Here is a 22,879-nt window from a genome sequence, read left to right on the forward strand (position 1 = left end):
CAATTTTACTTAAACACAAAGATTTAGTTATTTTATCACTTAAAATATGATAAAATAACTCTATATAATAAAATTTTCATTGGAGAACATAGTGACTTTTTTTTTCTTTTTGGCTAGAAGAAAGCCATGACAAATGCAACAGTTCAAGACTAATAGCATTATTTCATTTAACATAAACCAAAACCAGTCGCTTTGAAACAAACATTTGCTGCCATGCCTAATTGGGGAAACCTCGCAAATCTCGATCTTCTCTATAAGATGAGTGCCATGTATTCTTTTCTTTGTGTTTTTTCTTATAAGCCTCCTTTTTAGGACATTTATTTAATCATCTAAAGAGTGTCAAACCGATAGCAGTAACTATAAGCGTTGAGGGAACTCCAAATTTAAGGTGTTTCCAGAAGGACAAAGTGTATCCAAGCTGTGGAGCACGACGAGCTTGCTCACACACTATCAAGTTAGCAGCTGATCCCAGTAGTGAAAGGTTCCCAGCCACAGTGCTGACCCAGGCTAACATAAGCCATGCTTTCTTCTCATCAGATGCAGAAATTGCAGCAGCTGATGCTGCCACTCGCCCTCCAAGCAACAGAACTGAAAAGTATCAAACATGTTGGTGTTAAGCAACTAGAAAGTAATGTGACCTGGCACATAAAAGGTGGTTGCAAAACTGATTACTATTTCAGGAGAAAAGAAATGAAGAAACAAAGATCTGTACTTTAAAGTTGCCAGTGTTATCAGATATATATTCATAGGAAAGAAACATCAGCATACCGGTCGGTACATTTGAGGCCAAATTGGAGAGGCCAAGTATGACAATGGCTAGAATTGCTATCCCTGAAACATGATTGATCTTTGCATAGGGTTCCATCAAGTCCCAAAGAGTGCATGGGATTCCACTTTGGTTGAAGCCATCGACTGTGATAAACATTCCGCAGAAGAAAATTAAAAGCGAATAGGACACCTGGTCACAGAAAATAATTGAGCTTAATTAATTAACTATATCTGGCCAAAAAAATAACAAGTAAAACATTTAAGTTCTTATGAAACTAATAATGCTTTTCTTTTTCTCTTTTTTTTTTTCTATTTCCAATCTGATTTTATTGTTTAAAAACCTTTTCTAGGCAAGGCCGAGCATCCTGAAAGTCAAGAACTATAAGAGCAAGAGCAGCGGTAATTGCAGTCCAGGACATATTAAGGCCCATAAGCAGAGAAATCAGCATCCCCATGGTAACAAAGTAAACACTGAATTTCCAAAACCTCCTTTTCCACCTTCTGGGTAAGTTTTCCTTTTCTTCTGAAGATTGCACAGAACATACGTCTTGCAAGCTATCCGTCAATGCAATAATCTTTAAAGCCACAGGTTCCTCCTTCCCATGGGAGTGGTCATCCGTTGTGGCCTCCTTTGATGCATTTGAATTCCTTGCAGAATCAATTGAACCACTAGGTACCCTCTGGATTTCATTCTGATCAGCTGAATTTCCTCGGTTTCTAAGGGTCTCAACATGAGCTGTGCTACCATTTGCGTTGGGAGACCTCATCACATTCTTAGAGTCCAATGTTGAGTTCCATTCTTGAGGGTTCAATGAAGAAAAATGTGACATGGTTGCTGGTGAAAACCGATGAGAACTCACATCCTCTTCAGCTACAGCCGCCCCACTTGGATCTTCTTCATCCTTCTGAACAGATAACAACCTCCAATACATGCACAGGAGAAGTAAAGCATTCACTAAGACTCCTACCAGCATTGCAGGTAGAATTCCAATAACAAAATCCCCAAAAGAAATTTTACTCTGAACTGCTATAACAAGGTTTTGAGGATTCCCAATTGGAGTTGCTGAAGACCCTATATTGGCACTTGAGGCAAGAGCAAGCAGGAATGGATGAGGGGGTAGATTATGTTGTCTTGCAATTTTTAACACAAATTCAGTCAAAACCACACATGAGGTATCATTGGTGAAAAGAGCACTTGAAATGGCAGAAATCAGGCAGATTCTGCAAATTAAGTCCTTAGCACCTTTACTCTTCCATGCAAGCAACTTACCTAGATATTTAAACATGTCTGCTCTTTCAAGATAGACACTGACAACCATAGTACCAAATAAAAGGCCAAGGATTGGGAGATCAATTGCATCATATGCTTGATCTGGGGTTATGACTCTGAACAAAACCATAAGCATGGCCCCTAGTAAGGACCCTGCAGTCCTCCCAACTGGTAGAAAGGGGACAGCAGGGAAAACTGCCAATACCCAGAAGATTGCAAACGCAATTGAGCCTAGAACCACTTTAACAGAAGAAGCCATGGCCATTGTTTCTGATCAATTAAAAACCTAAAGAATTCCAAACCTTCGAAAAAATCTTATCCAGTACAAGCAGTCCAGTTCATGCCATCAGTTTCACGCCCAAAACAAATGCGCAGAGCAGCTTAGCAGTATGATCCAACAGAACATTGTTTTCGAAGTAAAAGATTTTTGTCCTCGAGATACTGTCATAAATTCAAGTCAAATTTCAAAAGAAGTCAGAAAACTCCGTAAACTCAAAAACAATAACTCAAAACAGCAAGCACCCAAAAACTTTTGGAAAGATGTAACAGAGTCCACGATTCAACTATCTCCTTTGTCGCCAAGTCATGGCCATTTAGTGAACTTCTAATCCACAACCTCTATTGAATTCAAAGTATTCAGATGCAAAGTATGTTCATACAAAGCACTGAAGAAAAGGTTTATACTCACAGTAATGAAAAATTGAACAGGGCGATCTTTGCATGTGCAGTCAACGGCATCCCATCAAACCAGGTTTTGCATTAGATGGGTTTGGGAAGCACTTCTTTCTAGATGTCTGAAGGAGAAATGTGGATCACAAGTTCGGTGTCACGAGCTGGAGCTTCCGTTTTAGAACAATGAAAGAAATCCTGTCTTATCTTGTCTCGTATAATTTTCACGTCCACTCAGTCAATCGCGTTCATTCAGTCTTTTATTTCTTTCTTTGTCCTTCAATATTTTAGAAAGTTAAATTTTATTATCTATTATTTTCTTTCTTTGTCGTTCAATCTTTTAGAAAGTTACCCCCTTAACCATCCCTGCAATAGCACTAACATATTATGAAATTAATTAATTATAATAATTCACTAGTATCATACAAATGAAAGGAAAAAAAAAACATATTACTGATAACAATCCATTTTGTATTATATCTATTTAGTGCGTAAAAGTTGGTTAAATTCAAACCCACTCGGTCGCCCAAATTCTTTTACTGGATTTCCAGTTCGAGTTGTAAGCTGCAACCTACCCAAGTAGCAACTAGTTGGCATCAAGAGTTGGAGGCCAACAACTTTTATTGAGAGGTCAAAGATGAAAAAGTATAAAAATTAAAATTTTTTAAAATAAATACATTAAATTTAAAAATAAGTAAAAAATTTATAATAAAAATAATTTTATATAATATATAAATTAAAAAATAAAAATAATTTTATAAGTATCGAATTTTACTTGAAAAGTATCTATTTTTTTAAAATTAAACTTAAGACGTTTTGATTCATATTACTTTTTTCATGATTTGAAGTATTGATATTTGATAGTTCAAATGTAAAAAAATTATTTAGAACTTACTCGTATTTTAATCAAATTAAAATTTTTTTTTTGGAAAGTGTTTTTATTAAACTTTTGCTTGATCAAAGACTGATAAACTATTTGAAATCTTATACAATTACATAGAAAAACCACTTTAAAAACTTGATGGTTGCTCAAAAAAAAATAAAAACACCCAACAACAGAAAAAAGAACAAGCACATCACACCATTGACATAAAAAAAACCTAAGATCAGATCCTAATCAATGGGTAGTCAATATCTAAAATTATTATTTTATTTCTATTTAAATTTAGAATACTAAATATAAAACTATAATGTATAAAATATAAATAGTTAAATACAATATACAAAATTTAGTTGAAAAATCAGAGTATGAGAAGAATATTTGTGATGTTATTACTCGATGAATCTGTACAGTCCATATATAGATATGAGTCAAAGATATAGATCTTATAATCAAGCTATTGTTCCTACAATCAAATTCTTCTCTATTCCTATAATCAAGCTTTTCTCATAATGAGTCTGTCAACACCTAATGTCCAGCTAAGTTATCTCTAGAATAGGAAAAAATTACAAGAACAATTACAAGGATAGTTGACTATTTACCAATATTTCAACAGTCCCCTTCAAGTTGGTGCATATATGTCACACATGCCTAACTTGTCCAAAAACTTTGAGAACACTCGACTTGAAACTGCTTTGGTGAGGATATCGACCAGCTGGTCCTTTGATCGAATTTTAGGCAATTCCACAATTAGCTCATCCAACTTCTCCTTGATGAAAATTTTGTCAACTTTCACATGTTTTGTACGATCATGTTGAACCGGATTCTGGGCAATATCACAAGCTGTTTTATTGTCACAATATAGTTTGATTGGTTGTCTAGGTGGATAGCCCAAATCCTTTAAGAGAAACCTTATCCTTCAAGTGCCATAGCTCTAAATTCAGCCTCTGCACTAGAGCGTCCAACAACATTCTATTTTTTACTTTTACTAGGTTACCACCTACAAAGGCGAAATATCCAAAAATGGATCGCCTATCATCTACTGCTTCCATGCTTTCAACATCAGTATATGCTTCCATGCTCTAATAATCCATGTTTTTAGTAAACAAAATTCCCTTTCCAGGAGCAGACTATAGATACCTCAAAATGTGCATAACAGCATTCATATGTTGCTCTCCCAAATTATGCATAAATTGGTTGACAATACTCAAATCATAAGCAAGGTCCAATCTTGTATGTGCTAAGTACATCAATCTTCCTACAAGTCTCTAGTATCTCCATTTATCAACTGGTACTTGATTAGACTACACACGTAATTTTAACCCTTATTCTATTAATGTATTAGCCGATTGACATACTAACATACCAGTTTCTTGTAACAAGTTTAAGGCATATTTTCTTTGAGAAAGGAAGATCCCTTTATCACATCAGGACACTTCGATTTCCAGAAAAAATTTTAAGGGACTGAGGTCTTTCATTTTGAATTCTTTGGACAAGTAACTCTGTAGTTTCTTCCTTTCCTCAAGATCATTTCCTATGATCACCATGTCATCTACATACACAATAAGTGTGGTGATTTTATCTTGCTGTTTCTTTAGGAATAAAGTGTGATATGAATTACTCTGATGGTAGCCAAAAGCTAGCATAAACTTTATGAACCTCCCAAACCATGCTCTTGGAGATTGTTTCAACCCATATAGTGATTTCTTTAATCTACATACCTTCTGACTATATTTTTTTGGCATCATGCATCTTGGTGGGAGATCCATGTAGACGTCTTCGGACAACTCGCGGTGTAAAAAGGCATTTTTCACATTAAATTGTTGTAATGGTCAATCCAAGTTTGCAGCTAGAGACAACAAGACTCGAACTGTGTTGAGTTTAGCTACAGGTGCAAAGGTATCTATATAATCAATTCCATAGGTTTAAGCGTACCCTTTTGCAACCAATCTCGCTTTAAAGCATTCAATTGTACCATTTGCTTTGTACTTCACAGTAAAAACCCAACGACATCCAATTGTTTTCTTTCCTAGTGGACAATTAACAAGTTCCCAAGTTTTATTTTTTTTTGTAAGGATTTCATTTCCTCATTCATCGCAGCTCTCCACCTTGGGTCAATTAAGGCTTCTTGCACATTGTAGGAATAAATACAATAGATAATTGATTCACAAAGGATTGATTAGGTTCTGACAAACGGTAGTTAGACACATGATGACTCATACGATATTTAATTTTACTAGAAAGATCAGGTTCATATGTGGGTTTAGGAATACCTCTAATGTGATGTTGTGGTAGCTATTTCCTAAATGGTTCAGACAATAAATCAGAAACATCTTCAGCAGGCGATTGGTTTAGTGTATCAGTTTCTTATGGTGCAAGGAACTTGGATGGAGATGAAACCACAACTTCAGTTTCTAGGTGTGTGTCACCACTTTGGTCCACATTTATACCACTTAAGTCCAAGTTACCTACATTCTGGTTACCATGTTCAGGGAGTTCCCTTTCTTTAGAAAAGTGAACTTCATAGTCTAGAGTCTGAACTTCCTCTTGGTACTCCCCTTGATGTTTAGACCCAGATGAAAAATACATTGAGTTTTCATGAAAAACTACATCCAAAGTAATAAACATTCGTTGTGTGGGAGGATGATAGCATCGGTACCCCTTTTGATGAGTAGCGTACTGTAGAAAAACTCATCAAAATGCTCGAGGTGCCAACTTGTTGCATTGATACTTATGAAGGTGTACAAATGCTACATAACCAAATACATATGAAGGTAAGTTTGGGACAGTTGGGGCAATTATTGCTTTAGTAAGAGCTTGCGATGGTGTCTGCAAATCAATAGTGCTTGAGAGTACTCGATTGATCAAATATGTTGCAGAAATTAGTGCTTCACCCCAATAAGATAATGGCATATGAGCTTCTATCAATGAAAAATGAACAGCCTCCAATAAGTAACGATTTTTTCGCTCAACTACCCTATTTTACGATGGTATATCAGTACAAGTAGTTTGATAAATAATTCCATGTGCTTCCAAATATTGCCCCAATTTAGTACTCTAATATTTTTCTTCATTGTCACTATGAAGAACCTGAACATGTGCATTGTACTGAGTACAAACCATTCTATGAAATTTTTGAAATAACAAATTCACTTCGCCTTTGGACTTCATGAAGCACACCCAGGTCATTCTGGAACAATCGTCAATAAAAATAACAAACCAACGTGATCCACCCAAGGTAGTGATTTTAGATGGACCCCAAACATCATAATGTATGACCATAAAAGGAACTGGATTTTAATTCAAAGTTAATGGAAACGAAGCACGATGGCTCTTTGCAAGTTCACAAACGTCACACTTGAAACTAGCAACATCAAATTTTGCAAATAAACAAGGAAATAACTTCTTGAGATAACCAAAAAAAGTAAGCCCTAAACGTCGATGCCATAACCTGGTGGCATATTTTTTCTTCTCTTCTTCATGGCCATCCACCTTCAAAGCTTGACCTAACTTGTCCAAACTCTTTGACACCAAGTCCAAGTAATACAACTTCCCTCGCTTAACACCACAACCAATCGTCTGCCTCATTTGGATGTCCTTAAACACACAAAAATCAGGCCAAAAAATTACAACACAAATAAGGAAGTAGTTATTTGGGAAACGGACAAAAAATTATAGTCCAAGGATGGAACAACTAAAACAGAATCTAAATTCAAAGTATTAGTGAAGGACAAAGATCTTTCCTTAATAACCGGGTTAAAAGAACCATTGGCCGTGGAAATAGATATTTGTGACAATGGTTTGAAAGTTCAGACTTATCTAGAATCAAATGTCATATGATCTATAGCACTAGAATCAATTATCCATGTACTATTAGAAACAAGTGTATGTTGGGAATTTTGAGAATATGGTCCCTTGGAAAGCAAGTATATTATCATGTATAAATTCATTGAATTTATTTGTAATGAAAGTACATTTTGATAATAAGATGAAGAGTTTGTTTTAGTAAGCATTCATTATCTAGTTATTAAGGTACCAAGATTTTATTGAGATATTAAAATACATTTGTATGAAGAGTCATACATAAGAGACATGTATTTTAATTGAATCTAAAAATTGTTCATAGCCATGTAATAAAGCTGGTCACTTTATTATGTTAAGGCTGTAGTGTCTATATTACTTCCAACAAAACGAATGTGATTCATTTCAAGGGAATGATGAATCTCAAATCATCAAAATGGTTGACTTCGAGTAATGATACTATAACATGAACTGGAATCATGTGGGAATCAAATTTAAGTTTTACCGTTACCTAAATCTTGATCTCACACTTATGCATTTGCCTATAGTAGAACCGAAATCCTGATAGATAGTGGACTCGTGTTTAATCTCCTTATAATATTTGATTTACCATGAGCATGATCATCATAAAGCGTTGATCTAGACTCCGTATTTTGGATTAGAATTGAGATGAACATTTGGGAACATATATTCAGATAATGGAGTTCATAGCATTAACATCACTTCTAGTGATTTCAAGAAGATTGGTGATTAATCTGAGCCTAGTGGATTGATGAATTAACTACTCATCACATCTGGATACTCAAAAGATTAGATCTAGAGTATTCAATCACTAATTGGATGAAATTTGAGACTATGGGACAAAATTGACATAAATGGTAAAACGATAATTTCACCTTTTGTCATTGGATGGTTATGAGGGTTCACAATATAAGGCTTGTAATTGGATAACTAATAATTAATATCAAATATTGAATTATTTCTTGTAATAATAGTTAATCCAATAGTGTAACCATGACTCTATAGTGGAGTGATTTCATGGTTAATAAGCTTGAATTATTTTTAATGAGATTAAGAATAATTCTAAATTTATTGGAGCTTGGAATATCTATGTCCAAATAGATTCTCCACTTAGCTTCGTAAAATTCAACTTATTTAAGTTGGAATGTATGTTTTAATTTGTTTGATTAAATTATATACAAAATTGACAGCTTTGACATGTTTGTCTTAATTTAGACAAGAAAACATGTTTGGTCTTAATTTAGACAAAAAAATATGTTTGCCTTAATTTAAGACAAGAAAAAAAATTTTTGTCTTAATTTAGTCAAGAAAACATATTTTTCTCAATTTAGACAAGATAAAATATTTTTTGTCTTAATTATAGACAAGAGTTGTCTTAAATTAAGATAATTTTAGGAGAATTTTTACAAAATGAATCTAGACATCCATGTTGATAAAAAAGAGACTTTATGTTTGACTATTACTCTTTTATTTATTATTAATTTTTTTTAAATAAAGATGGATAATAATAAAATAAGAGTTATTATTCAATAAGGATATTTATTTTATCAAGAATTCTAAATGATAATTAAAGAATTAAATTATTTATTTTTTAATTTTTATTTTGATAATTATGGAGCATGTTTGATGCTTCCATAACTTTGAATGGATGGTCAATATTGATTAAAAGGTGTTTTATTTTGATTAAACCTTTGAAGCATGAGTTTTAATAAAAAGAAAAGAGATTGGAAGAAAATAATAGAACGTACTTTTCCTTAAAAAGTTTCAACCATCTCTTCTCTTCTCCTCCTCCAAGCTTTTTTTAAAAAAAGAGAATAAACTTAGTTGCCATCTTATAGCTTTGCATTCCACACCTTGTCCACTCAAGGTTCAAGTTGAAAGTATTCTTGAAGAATAAGTGGTAAACTTATTTGGTTGAGAAATCATTCATTGGTGTGGTGTTATCAAAAAATAAGAATCTCAAAATAAAGGTATGGTTTTCTTACTTAATAGATTCTTATTTTATTTTTTTATGTGATTATATTACTTACAATAATAATAATGTGTGTTTCCGCTTGTATAATTAGATTGCTTGCTTCTTTTGTTAAAGAAATTTTTGAAATCCATGCTTTACACAATCACATTAATCCACAAGATCTTACTCCAACAGTGTAAACATATTTAAGACCTTACCACCATTACTTGTGAGTGTTGCCAATGCCGAGGCTTTTTCATCAACCTCATCCTCTGCCTTTGTTTCAACCATTGCAGCAATAGAGATCTTCTTGGAATTCCTTTTTCGTAAATCACGGCTATGATCCCACCATTCAGGATACCCCACTATTTCAAAGCATCTACTTTTAGTATGACCAGTTTGATCACAATGGGTGCATTTGTAGGTGGATTTGTTGGCACCATTAGTGGCCTTATGATAGCTAGGCTTTGTTTGATTTTGCTGGTTTTAAGGAGGTCGATTCGAGCCACCATGGCTGAAGCTTCAAATTTTTCAAAGTCTCCATTCATCGTTGTGCGTCGAACAGATTCATGGCGAACCAATGCATAACATTCTTCTAATTCAAGAATAGGTTCCTTTCTCAAAATTTCACCACGAATTTGTTCAAATTCACCATCTAATCCTACAAGAAAAATGTGCACCTTTTGTTGCTGAACTGATTTTTGGTAAGATTAAACATATTTCTCACTCTCCATAATCACCTTATCACAATGATCCAACTGACTAAAGATTTCGGTTACTTTTCCATAATACACAGATAGTGCTCTACCATTTTGTTTGACAAAAAAAGCTTTCTAATTTAAAGCGAAAACTTGTAACTCATCTGCTCTATCATGAAAAGCTTTGAAAATGGCTTTCCAAATATCACCAGTAGTGGGTAAGCGAATATATCGCTTCATAATTTATGGAGACATAGACATCAACATTTTCGATACCACTTTTCATATCCATCATCCTTTTCGATAGGTAGTTTTGGGTATCCACGAATAAAGAAGAGTTTCTCCTTCTCAGCAATATGCATTTTCGTGATTTGAGACCACACATCACAATTTGTCTCATTGAGTACAATTCCTACGTTGAAAGATGAACTTTCGAATTGAACAATAATAGGAGAGGATTTGCTCATGGTGGTGTGAGCAAGCTCTTATACCAAGTTGAAAAATCAGAGTATGAGAAGAATATTTGTGGTGTTATTACTCAATGAATCTGTACAGTCCATATATAGACATGAGTCAAAGGTATAGATCCTATAATCAAGCTATTGTTCCTACAATCAAGTTCTTCTCTATTCCTATAATCAAGCTTTTCTCATAATGAGTCTGTCAACACCTAATGTACAGCTAAGTTCTCTTTAGAATGGGAAAGAACCACAAGAATAATTACAAGGATAATTGACTATCTGCCAATATTTCAACAGATTTTACACAATGGTTAAATATATAAATAAAAAAATAAAAATAAAAAACTTTATTTCCTTTTAATTTTACACAATGATGGTGACTGGTTTTTGTAATTTTTTGTCCAAGCTCATAAGCTCATCAATTTATTTTGAGCAATGAAATGCATTGTAGTGGTGAGGTACAGAGAAAAGATTAAAATAAAAATAAAAAAAAAACAAAAAAGGACAAGAAAGAAAGAGAAAGAGGTGTGAGAAAATTCGAATAAAGTTATTATAAAGTTATTTTATTATTATTTATTTATATTAATATTAAAACAAAAAATTATTTTGAAAAAATTATTAAAAATGTATAGCCAATAAATAATTTCATAAATTTTGAAAGGAATCACTAAAAAATTTTAAAAATTTTGTAAAAATCATTAATGTATATAATAAATTTTTTTAAAAATTCATGGCCCCCCATTGTTACATTAGAGGAAATTGTGAGAAATAACCTTTCTCATAAGCCCAATTCAAAAATATCACTTTTTATAATTTTAACTATTTTTAGTCAATTTTTTACATGACTTGACAATAATACCCTTTAAACAATTTCAAACAAATTAAAATAGTTTCAGTTTTCTCTATCCTACCATCCAGACAAAAATTTCAAAATAAAATCTCGATTTCTCTCTCTAATCAAATACTATTTATCTTGCTATCCAAAGCGTAGAAATGACATCAAGTTCTTTCTTATTTTGTTTTATTTTTTGGGATGGTGGATCTTAGGGTTCTCAAGGGTGATGAACATCGATTTTGCTCAGGGAGAAGGAACAGCTAAAGTATGTTTAATGAGTTTTATAGTGGTTCACGATTTTATAGTGTTTGGGATTGAGATGATTGTTAAAAATGTTTGCTAGGGATTTTGATTTTTTTTATGAGATTTTGAGTTAAAATTGTTTAAGAAATATTTTGTAAATGGGGTATATTTTGTTTTTATATAAGGGAGTGAGCAAGGCCCTCCCAATAGGAATATATTTTGTCTTGCTTTGGAGGGTTATGGAGTTTTGTAACCTATTTTTTATGAAATGCATAATTTCATGGCTTAGCAAAAAAAAAAGTATGTGTTTTAGATTCTTGAGTTTATTAGTTTATTCATAGAACCTCAAAGTTGAAAAGTTGAAATTGATTATAATGGTTTTTAAGTATTGCGAGATTGGTTTTTAGGTATTGCGTAACTTAATAATTGTGTAACTAGTTTTTAAGCATTACGTGATTGGTTTTAGGTATTGCGTAACTTATTTTTAGATATTGCGTGATTGATTTTTAAACAATGCCTAAGTCACACGATGTCTTACTAACAAGTCACGCAATGCCTTACTAACAAGTCACGTAATGCCTTACTGATAAGTCATGCAATGCCTATCAACTAGTCACGCAATGTCATATCAACCAGTCACACAATACTTAAAAACTAGTCACGTAATGCCCAAAAATCACAAAAATTATTTAATTCTATTTAACAAGATCAACAACTTCAGACGATACACCATATTTCATTTAATAATATAATTAACGAATATGTCTACTTGACAAAAAATGTTCAAAATATTCCAAAGTTTTTTTTTCATATATCAAAAATCACTCAAAAATACTTAAAAATATTCAAAACGTTCAAAGGTTTTCTTCGTGTATTAAAAACTACTCCAAAATGCTCAAAATGCTTAAACATTTGCTTTTTGATAAAAAATACTCCAGAGATGAATAGTCAGACAAGGAAAGCTCAAAGAATATGAGTTAGTTTGAGGCGTAGACTTAAATATACTTGACCCGTTAATAGATTTTAGGTTGAGAAGCGAAGCTAAATAAATATGTCAGTTTCATTAAGGATAATTTTATCTAAATTTTAATTTTTTTTAATTAAAAATAATTAAGATTATAAAAAAATTTATTATCAAAAATACCTTATATACGAGATCCATTTAAAAAAAAAAAAACTTGTTACATTACCCTCCGCCCTTGAGACCAGGGGAGCCATTTAGCGTCGAACCCTTTTATCACGTTATTAGATTAGTCAAGCCAGTACAAGTTAACAAACAGTGACGAACAGAGACAGCCTGACAGGACAACTTTTTAACATTTTCAAATTCTAAGATGTTGGGCTAAAGTCTAAAGAGCGGCCATATTCAACAACAGCGGAATTACTCAATTATTTTTCTAAGGTGTTTGATGTGGATGGCATGCTATGATTAATAGAAAAAGCCAAGAATTGAGTTTATTTTTATTTTTGAGGTCCAGGAATGATTTTATAGATCGGAATAAATTATACTTGTGGAGTTTAGTTTTTAGACGACATTAATTAATTATAGTAATAAAATAGAAGTGATCAATTATTGTTGAATTATTCCTTTATACTAATAGTCCTTTTACTTTGGCCTATTAAAAAAGATGTTTCAGTGATACAGCTATCATGTAGTATCACGTAATCTATCTTACTGAAGTTAAATACAGAGAGATATGTTTATAATATTTAAATGTATATTTTGTGTCAAGACCTAACTTTTATTTATATATTAAATATATATTTAAATCACATGTACATTTTGCTTAAGGTGTCTCAAGTTCAAATATTTTCTCTAGTTATATATTATATATATATATATATATATATATATATATATATATATATAAAGTGAAAGAAACATTTATTAATTGAATGATTCTGACTTTAGAGTTATCAAAATTCATGAGATTTCAAATTTATTTTTAAAAAATAAAAAAGAAGTACGTACATAATTAATTTAATCAATCTATACATCCATAACATATAGAAAAATTATCTCGAGGGAGGTCCCGTGTTGACACCTGTTGGGAACAAAATTGGTATTATTCAATTTGTGTTGGTCTTTTGGAAGTTTTCGGACATGGTTGGTACTACTCAAATTGTTTTGATTGTTTTAGATATTGAGTTTGGGTTTGAAATAAAATGTTGGGAGTGCTTTGGGGTTTTTGAGTGTTTGTCAACTTTTTTGGGTATTTTCTCCTTTTATTCTTCCAAATTTTTCTTCTCTCACTTAATTGTTCTGCTTCCTCGTCTTTTTACTTTGCATGTTGTTTTGTCTTCCGCTCTCTAGTGTTGGTTCTTTCTTCTCCTTGGGTTCTTCTTTTTTGTGTTGGATTTGTATTTTTTTGGTTGGCTTTTGTCATTTTCTTTGTTTAATTCATTATATACATCTGAATAGTTCTATTTTTGCTAGGGATTGATTGTTCATATTTTTGTTGACGGCAGCCATTGCATAAAATGCACCATTCAAATTTTACTTCTGTTTAGTACTGTTTTATTTCTGTTGTCATTAATGCAATAGTTTATTTCTGATATATTTTCCAATGTTAACAGTAATTTCATAAAATTTAATAGTTGCCTAGCCTTGCATTCATGTGTTAAATTTTTTGTAAGTGAACATGTCTCACTTAAATACACTATTGGAGTAAAATGCTTTGTATATAATTATTATCAAATGATACTATTTACATGTCCATTAAACACAAGACCTGCCAATATTAGTTTCAATTTACTTAAAAAATTACTTATCTTGCCGTGCGTATCGCGCGGGTTACACTCTAATATCATTGTAAGAGCCAATCCCAAAATATGTGATGAAATATACTCTAATAATTGTATGTATGTATGTATAATGTGTATCTATTAAGGATCCACCAATATGTGTCTATCCCTTACTTTGATCTCCAGCTCACAATCCATTTATAGAAGCTGCTATAATTATTAGTTTTTAGTTATCGGGTAACTTGTTTATATTCTTTAGCAAATGAAATTCAATGGTCGGTGCATAAAAAAAGTATGAAATTCAATTCAAGACTTTAAGGCACCAAAATGACTTTGATTTTAAACAGTAAGAACTTGCAATTGTACGAAAAGTAAAGAAAAAGAACTGTTTGTGACTACCATCAGTGACAAAGAATATGCCATGGTATGACTTTGGCATGTAGAAATATCAAAGAGCTTTAATTATATCCCTTAATTTATTTCTCCTACAAGAAAGATAATGAACGTGTGGTATCCTTCAACTTGTTTGTCACTTCGATCCACCTATTCTTAAGCATGCTCCACCATTGTTACTGCTTTCTTTGGATAACTTTCCTTTGGCTTAGTCAAAAGTTTAGAGCGTGTTTTTTTTTCTCAACCAATCAAAAGATTTCATTGTTCAAAGCAGCCCAGCCAAGGCAACATTCAAATAGCCGGCATAAATTAACACGAGTAATGTACCGAAACAAGAAAAAGGGAGAACCAAATCACAATAAGACAGACCCATCCCCCGTCAACAGCAACAGAGAGTAAGTAGAGATGTTCTCAAACAGCCATTAATATATCAAAGTGAAAGATGACAAAACTTGGTGGAAGGAACGCACCAATGAAGTGGAAAACGTAAATGCTCCACACTGACTTTAGGGATCAATACCCATGCCAGTTGCAAAGTTGCAGGTGAGCGTGCATTAAATCCATATTCAATGTCTAACGAGGGACCAAGAATTTTATTGTGAAATTTTTTGAAGTCAAACAATGGCTGGTTTACATTACGATAGCATGGTAATAAACGTACAAAATGATATACTAATTCCAATCAAACTTTGTCGTTATGACTATACGTAGGCTATGTTCTATGAGCACATCATGAATGCCTGTTGGAAATCTAAAAGTTTTTGTTATATTTGTAGACTATTATTTGCTAAAATGATGAAAAATAAAACTGAAGGACTAAAGAAAGATATAGTGAGAGAGAAAATGTAATTGAACTCAAAGTTTTTTTACAATCTTTTCATTTAACTATAACACTTGTAAATACATTTACAATGTAATATTTATATCTTACATAACCACTACTTCACAATACAAACCCATTACTCAATATGACAATAACTGTAAAGAGAAAATAAGCTGATATTAACTAATAAATTAAAAATTATTAAGAATAACTAAATATGATTCTTCAAATCAAATCTCATTCTTCAACAATGCCAAACCAATGGCTGTAACTATAAGAGTGGAAGGGACTCCAAATTTAAGGTGTTTCCAGAAAGTTAAATTGTAGCCAACTGGAGCGTGGCGAGCTTGCTCACACACGATCAAGTTAGCAGCTGATCCGAGAAGTGACAGGTTACCAGCTACAGTGCTGACCCAAGCTAAAATCAGCCACGCCTTCTTCTCATGGGTTGCAGAAATAGCTGATGCTGATAATGCCACCGGGCATCCAAGCAAAAGAACTGTTTGAGAAATAAAAAGAAAACCATGAGCATATATGTTAATTTTAATGACTGGCTAAACCTGCCAGTGTTGTACAGCTGCAACATTTCTCGCTGACAAATGTAGAGTGTGTAAGCAGGAGAGTTTGAGGTGGTCCCGAATAGGCCAAGAGAGTTTTTTAAATTGTAAAATGAGGTAGTCGTTAGAGGAAGAGATGAACAAGTTTGGAGAATGGCATTTTATGCAATCTCTTGATCTGTGTGGTTACAACGCAATGGAATTGTGTTTAGAGGGGCTGTATGGGATGCGAATCAGGTTTGGGAGCTCCAGCAAGCTTAGGGTTGCGGTTTGGGCCAAGGTTAAATAGCGAATCAGGTATGGAATAGTCCAATAGTGGAGTCATGATTTCAAATTAGAAGAAACAAAAATAAAAAATTTAATATTTAAAGAGGTAACATTATATAATTTTTAAAAAACCAAAAATAAAATTATAAATATTTAAAACAAAACAAGGAAAAAATTATGAACTTTTGAAACTTTGGGAGAGCGGGGCCCAGCTAGCCCCCCCTCCCTCCGCCTCTAGGGTGGTCCTTGACGCATACCGGAATTCTTCTTTTGGTGTAGGAATGAAGGAGACATAGAGACGTGGAGGGTTGGATCAAACCAGTGGTGGGGATGAATGTAATAAGTTCGGAGGTTAAGCACGTTTTTAGAGAGAACAATCTGTTGGCTGATAAACTCACTAAAGCTGAAGTTCAACGTGCTCAGGACCTCATCAATGTGCTGGATTAACCACTGGTATGGCTTATTATTGTGTGAATTGATGGTTTCTATGTGATTGATGAGACTGCTTTCCAGAATGATCAAGGACGAGGCTTTCTAGTGCTGGGATGAGTTACCTCTGGTCGGTTATGGGTCATGTTGCCGTGGAGGTTTTGGTTTTTGTTCTTTTTGATTGTACATATGTTAGAAATGAACTTTTTTACCAGATGTGTTTACTGGTAGTTGGAATAGCTCTATTTTGTTTGCTGGAAAGTTACAAGGCTGTCTTTGGTTTCTCTTTTGTTTGGGAGGGCAATTGGCAGGAAATAGGGAGGCAAGCGATTACTAGTGAATTGTATATATAGTTTTTTGGGTATAGGGTACTGAGATGGTTGAGGATTGTTATTCTCAAAATTCAGAGTAACAGACCTGAATCAGACTCTAATTCATCCAGAGGTGAACTTTTGATTTCCTCCGTCTGAAATATATCATTAACTTTAAAAAAAAATGTAGAGTGTAAAGATCAACATATACCAGTTGGTACGTTCGAAGCCAAATTTGAGAGTACAAGTATGACAATGGCAAGAACTGCTATCCCGAAAACATCATTGATCTTTGCATAGGGCTCCACCAAGTCCCAAAGAGTGATTGGGATCCCAGTCCTGTTAAAGCCAGCCACTGTAGCAAACATTCCGCAGAAGAAAACTAGAAGCGGATACGACACCTGGTAAAAGAAAAGAAGTGTAGCAGAACTTTGAGTAAGTACCCACGTCAAAGAGATTACAAGAAGCAAAAGATGCAATAGCAAGAACATTCTGGTTTGCAGATTACCTTTTCTAGGCAAGGCTGAGCATCATTAAAATCAAGAACTATAAGAGCAATTGCAGCGGTGATTGCAGTCCAGGACATGTTAAAATCCATAAGAAACGAAATCAACATTCCTAAGGTAACAAGGTACACGCATGGTTTCCACATTATCCTTTTCCACCTTGTGGCCAAGTTTTCCTTCCCTACTGGTTTCGAAGATTCTACGAAGACTGGTGCCCTCACTCTATGTTGCTCTGATAGAAGTGGAATTGCCTCACTTCTCTCGGAAGAACCAACACTTGTCACGGTTATCATTACTGCATTAGACTCAACTGCGCTCTTGGATAACATCTGGATCATTTCACTCTCAGCAAAACTCTCTCGGTTTTTAAGAGTGTCAACATAAGCTGTGTTTGTATTAGTTTTGGGAGATATTTGTGGGCTCATTGTTTCCAATATGGAGTTCCATTCTTGAGAGTTTAATGATGAAGAATGTAACATCGTGGCTGGTGAATCACAAGGAAAAATTCTATTTTCATCTGCTACTACTTTTCCAATGGCATCTTCTTCATCCATCGGAATAGATAACAACCTCCAATACATGCATAGAAGAAGTAAAGCGTTCACAATTAAACCCGCAAGCATGGCGGGCAGAATTCCAATAAGAAAATCCCCAAACGAAATTTTACTTTGAAATGCTATGACCAGGTTTTGGGGGTTTCCAATTGGAGTTGCCGCAGACCCGATATTTGAAGCTGTGGCAAGAGCAAGCAGGAAGGGATAAGGGGGAAGATTATGTTGCCTTGCAATTTTCAGCACAAATTCAGTCAAAATCACACAAGTGGTATCATTGGTGAAAAGAGAACTTGAAATGGCAGAAATCAGGCAAATTCGACAAATCAAATCCTTCGGTCCCATACTCTTCCATGAAAGCAACTTTTCCAAGTATTTGAACATGTCTGCCCTTTCAAGGTAGATACTAACAACCATCGTTCCAAACAGAAGACCAATTATTGGGAGATCAATTGCATCATAAGCTTGATCTGGAGTCATGACTCCGAATAAAACCATAAGCAAGCCCCCAAGTAGGGAGCCCGCTGTTCTCCCTATTGGCATATAAGGTACTGCAGGGAAAACCGCCAATACCCAAAAGACTGCAAAAGCAATGGATCCTAGAACTACATCAACCGGAGAAGCCATGTCCATTTTCTCAGCACAATAAAAATGTTCTTCTTGCTAGCAAGTTTCGAATCTTCAAAATCTTATTCAGTAGAATTCCAGCACGTGCATGAAGTTCTAAACCCTAAAAATCTTATATATCGGAACTGTAGTCCTTTCAAGTACTTCTAGTTTATCAGAAACTAGCTGCCTAGGGGCATGCACTAAAGAGCCGAGATATTGATTAGCCAACCCGTCGAACATTGTCAGTGAGTGAAGACAAGATTTGACGCCGAACAAGACACTGTTACAAAAGCAAGCAACATTACGAAACTTAAAAAGGAAATCGTGACAGATAATTTTGTTTGTAAGTTTAATTTAAAAATATTATTTATTATAATTTTAATTATTTTTTATTAATTTTTAATATGATTTGATAACAATGTTTTTTAAATAATTTTAAATAAATAAAAATAATTTCGATTTTCTCCATCTCGCTATTCAAATAAAAATTTTAAAATCAAATTTCGATTTCTCTTTATTATCAAATACTGTTTATCTCACTATCTAATTCTTTCTTATTATCTCAAAAAGTAGAGATGACATCAAAATATGTGTTTTAAATTCTTAAATTTATTAGTTTATATTCATATAACTTCAAAGTTGAGTGGTTGAAATTGATTAGACATATTTCTAAATTAAAATACTGTATAACTTTGGTAACTTAAATCTGACTGCGAGTAAGCAAATCAATTAATTATTACGTATTTGTATTATTGGTTTTTAGATATTATGTCACTAATTTTTAAGTATTATAAGACTAATTTTTATGTATTATATGACTTAATCATTGTGTATCTAGTTTTTAGATATTGCATGACTAGGTTGTAGGTATTACGTGATTGATTTTTAGACAATGCCTAAGTCACACAATGCTTACAAACCAGTCACGCAACGCCTTATTAACTAGTCACGCAATACTTATCAACCAGTCACGCAATACCATATTAATTAGTTACGTAATATCTAAAAATTAGTCACATAATACTTAAAAACTAGTCACACAATACGCAAAAACTAATTACGCAATGCTTAAAAACTACCAAAACTATTAAATTTCATTTAATAAAATCAACTACTTCAAACAGCACATCATATTCCATTTAATAATATAATCAACGAATATGCCTATTTGGTGAATAATGCTCAAAAGTTTTTTTTCATGTATAAAAAATCACCGTTCAAAAGTTTTTCTTCGTGTATTAAAAACCACTTCAAAATGCTCAAAATGCTTAAAAGTTTTTCTTTCTAACAAGTAATACTCCAAAGATGAATGGTTTTGTGAAGAAAACTCAAAGGATATGAATCGGTTTGAAATACAGACCTAAACATATGGATCGGATTCATTAAAAGTAGTTTTGTCTAAAATTAATTTATCTTGACTAAAAATAAAAAAAATTATTTTCAAAAATACTTTATTATGAGGGATATTTTCGAAAAAAAACCCAACTCAAATATCCTGATAAGACGTTCATTGAACAGTAACGAAACAGCTTGAGAGCAGACAATAAATACACGGAAAAGTAACTAGTCATGCAAAAAGATATTCCATGCAAAATCTCTTGCATGTCAGAAAAATAAAAATGAGCTCGAGAAAAATACAAACAAAAATATCATCATCATCATCATCGTCGTCAGGATAACTAGTGCAATACATAATGGTAGTATAAGATAAAACCAACTTTAAAAAAAAAAAGATAAAATCCGGATTCTAATGGCAAGTACGTATACCCTGGCCACAACACGCATACAAAATGCTTTTAAAATACCAAAAAAACAAATCAAATAGTTCAACTTGTTTCTATAAAATGCTACTCTCATGGTCACATATGCTCCCTGTCCATGCGTCAAACGACCAAATATATATATATATATATATATATTTTTTAAGGGCATGAACATTTCATTGAAAGAGCTGGCAAGGGGGTTGCCAGAAAAAAACAGAGAGGGTAAAGAAAACCCGTTCAGCTGCTAATCCCCTGTTACAAAGAGATCAAATAGGCCAAACAATTCAGTCACAAAAAAACAGTTAGTCCCCTGGGTCCTAAATGGTAACACGGTTCAACCATAAAACACAAGAAAAAAGCGAAGGGGTAGAAATATTCATGCCCACCTGTACATGCAAAAATACCTCAAAAATACCTTAAAACGGGAAACACCCAGATGGGAAGTTTTCAAACAAGATAGAAGAAACGCGCCTATGGTTCATCTATCCAAACGCGCCTATGGTTCATCTATCTTCGCCTCTGCTATATTCAACGAACTATTAATTAGCTCAAATCTCAATATCCATATGTAATTCAAATGCTATAATAATCTGTCTCACAATCTACTTATTGTGACTATTCCTCTCAAAAAGAAAGCACTTTAAACTCACCTTAACAAAAAGTTGTACTAGCTATAATGGCGTTGAGAGCGCCTTGGGTTGGACGTGAAGGTGTGGGGCTTTTATAATAGAAGAAACCAGGTTTGGGATGATATTTAAGAATACTTTTTGGGAGATTCACTTTTGATGCAAGTTAACCAAAAGAAACTTCCAATGACTTGCTCGGACGGTGGGCTGCTAATCAGTCAATCATGCGCATAACAGTGCACTTTACGTTAAGGTCGTAAGGTCACTATCTAGCTGGATAAAGTTGAAATTACTGTCCTCTTTGTGGGAAGCGTATCTACCGGGGAAAAGCTACATAAAGACTCTTCTCTTTTTTTTTGGGTTCGTACCACGTATGATTAATTTTCAAGTCTTAAAATAGGAAATAAAGGCTGAGGAGTGCATCAAGCAAACGTCTATATGTATATATATGCTCTATGTAAATAGAATAAGTTAAGAATTTATTATCATATCATATAGTATAATAATTTTTATTAATTTTGAATAGAGAATTCAAATTTAAATATTATTTAAACAAGAAAATACATGTACATACTATTAAATCAAATATTTAGATGCAACATGAAAATTTTATAAATTTATTAGGTTATTATTTTGATTATATATGTTAGCAAAATTATTTTTATTTTTGAAAAGTATTTATGTTTGCAAAATGTAAGGCACATCATGTATTTAATTAGCAGTGACGCTGCTTTTGAAAAGAAAATATGTTACTAATGAAAAGCAAAGTCCATGTATTTAGGTTAATGGTAAATGTGTATATTTCTTTATTCAATTTTTTTTTTCCAATCTCCCCTTTTCCAAATATAAAAAAATTTGCCAAACATTTTGTAAATTTTTAATCTTTCATGTATTATTGGCTTGAAAACTATATGAAATAAGATTAAGAGTAATGAAAGTTGAATCTTACATACTATAATCTTATAGTACAGAAAGGACAATAACTAATAAATTAGCTTCAAAATATAAAAAAAAATAATTAAAAAAATAGTAATATAATAAATAGTGTTTGTGTTATATTTTTCTTAACAAATTTTAAAAATTATTAAACAATTTAATTTTAGTGTAGTGATCAGCAGCGAATTTAGGATTTTACATAAAAAGTAATTAAAAAATAATCATAAAACATTATGAATTCATATATCTCAAATTATATATATATATATATAATAAAAAAATTAAAATTGAGAGATAGTAACGGCCAAGACTATCATCACTTTCAGGTTTAATTAGTCAAGAATGTTGAAGATCCTTAATTTCCTTCGCTCCTTATTTGTTTGATTTTCTTTCTATGACTTGTGTTACGACTTGTGATAAAACCCAAGGAAAAATGTCACATTTACATTAATTCTGAAACTTCTTGGAAACAAATCTTTAAGGACTAGGTTCATATACTCTTCGTTAAGGTTTCATTAGCCTATTGGTCCTGTAATGTGAAGTCTAGTGCATGCATTTATAGTTACGTGTTGAGTTGTGAATTTGACTCTCATATAACAAAAGAAAAAGATGTTTTTGTTTTTCGATAGAAAGAAAAAGAAGGAAATGCGGTCTGGGAACTGAAAATAGGGCTTTTTCGTTAAATTTGAAAATTATTTTCTATATCAAGTAGAATTATGAGATATTTATTGAGACTTGTCAATGATCTAGAATGACAAATGTG

General features: G+C 32.8%; 2 protein-coding genes across 5 annotated transcripts; both read right to left on the reverse strand.

Moving 5' to 3' along the window:
* LOC18605599 (putative transporter arsB) lies at positions 128-2,934 on the reverse strand. Its single transcript, XM_007038693.2, has 4 exons — positions 2,727-2,934; positions 1,110-2,479; positions 769-958; positions 128-588 (listed from the first exon to the last, which is right to left on the reverse strand). Exons 2-4 carry the CDS (start codon positions 2,301-2,303, stop codon positions 326-328), a joined length of 1,647 nt encoding a protein of 548 aa, XP_007038755.2. The 5' UTR covers positions 2,304-2,479; positions 2,727-2,934; the 3' UTR covers positions 128-325.
* LOC18605604 (putative transporter arsB) lies at positions 15,588-21,265 on the reverse strand. Of its 4 annotated transcripts, none has more exons than XM_018117452.1 (5): positions 21,205-21,265; positions 20,970-21,073; positions 17,634-19,071; positions 17,337-17,526; positions 15,588-16,060 (listed from the first exon to the last, which is right to left on the reverse strand). In XM_018117452.1, exons 3-5 carry the CDS (start codon positions 18,813-18,815, stop codon positions 15,792-15,794), a joined length of 1,641 nt encoding a protein of 546 aa, XP_017972941.1. In that variant the 5' UTR covers positions 18,816-19,071; positions 20,970-21,073; positions 21,205-21,265; the 3' UTR covers positions 15,588-15,791. The 4 variants fall into 4 exon arrangements, with proteins under 4 accessions (XP_017972941.1, XP_017972942.1, XP_017972943.1 ...); XM_018117453.1 differs by having other exon boundaries at positions 20,941-21,073; XM_018117454.1 differs by having other exon boundaries at positions 20,970-21,076.

This window comes from Theobroma cacao, chromosome 3 (genome assembly GCF_000208745.1).
Source record: "Theobroma cacao cultivar B97-61/B2 chromosome 3, Criollo_cocoa_genome_V2, whole genome shotgun sequence".
Lineage (NCBI taxonomy): Eukaryota > Viridiplantae > Streptophyta > Magnoliopsida > Malvales > Malvaceae > Theobroma > Theobroma cacao.

Coding starts and splice junctions, on each gene's coding strand:
- LOC18605599 (XM_007038693.2), bottom strand. CDS start 2,303: ATGGCCATGGCTTCTTCTGTTAAAGTGGTTCTAGGCTCAATTGCGTTT. Junction 959..1,109: donor CTCGGCCTTGCCTAGAAAAG/GTTTTTAAACAA, acceptor TTCTGTGACCAG/GTGTCCTATTCGCTTTTAAT. Junction 589..768: donor GGCCTCAAATGTACCGACCG/GTATGCTGATGT, acceptor GATACTTTTCAG/TTCTGTTGCTTGGAGGGCGA.
- LOC18605604 (XM_007038702.2), bottom strand. CDS start 18,815: ATGGACATGGCTTCTCCGGTTGATGTAGTTCTAGGATCCATTGCTTTT. Junction 17,527..17,633: donor CTCAGCCTTGCCTAGAAAAG/GTAATCTGCAAA, acceptor TTCTTTTACCAG/GTGTCGTATCCGCTTCTAGT. Junction 16,061..17,336: donor GGCTTCGAACGTACCAACTG/GTATATGTTGAT, acceptor TTTCTCAAACAG/TTCTTTTGCTTGGATGCCCG.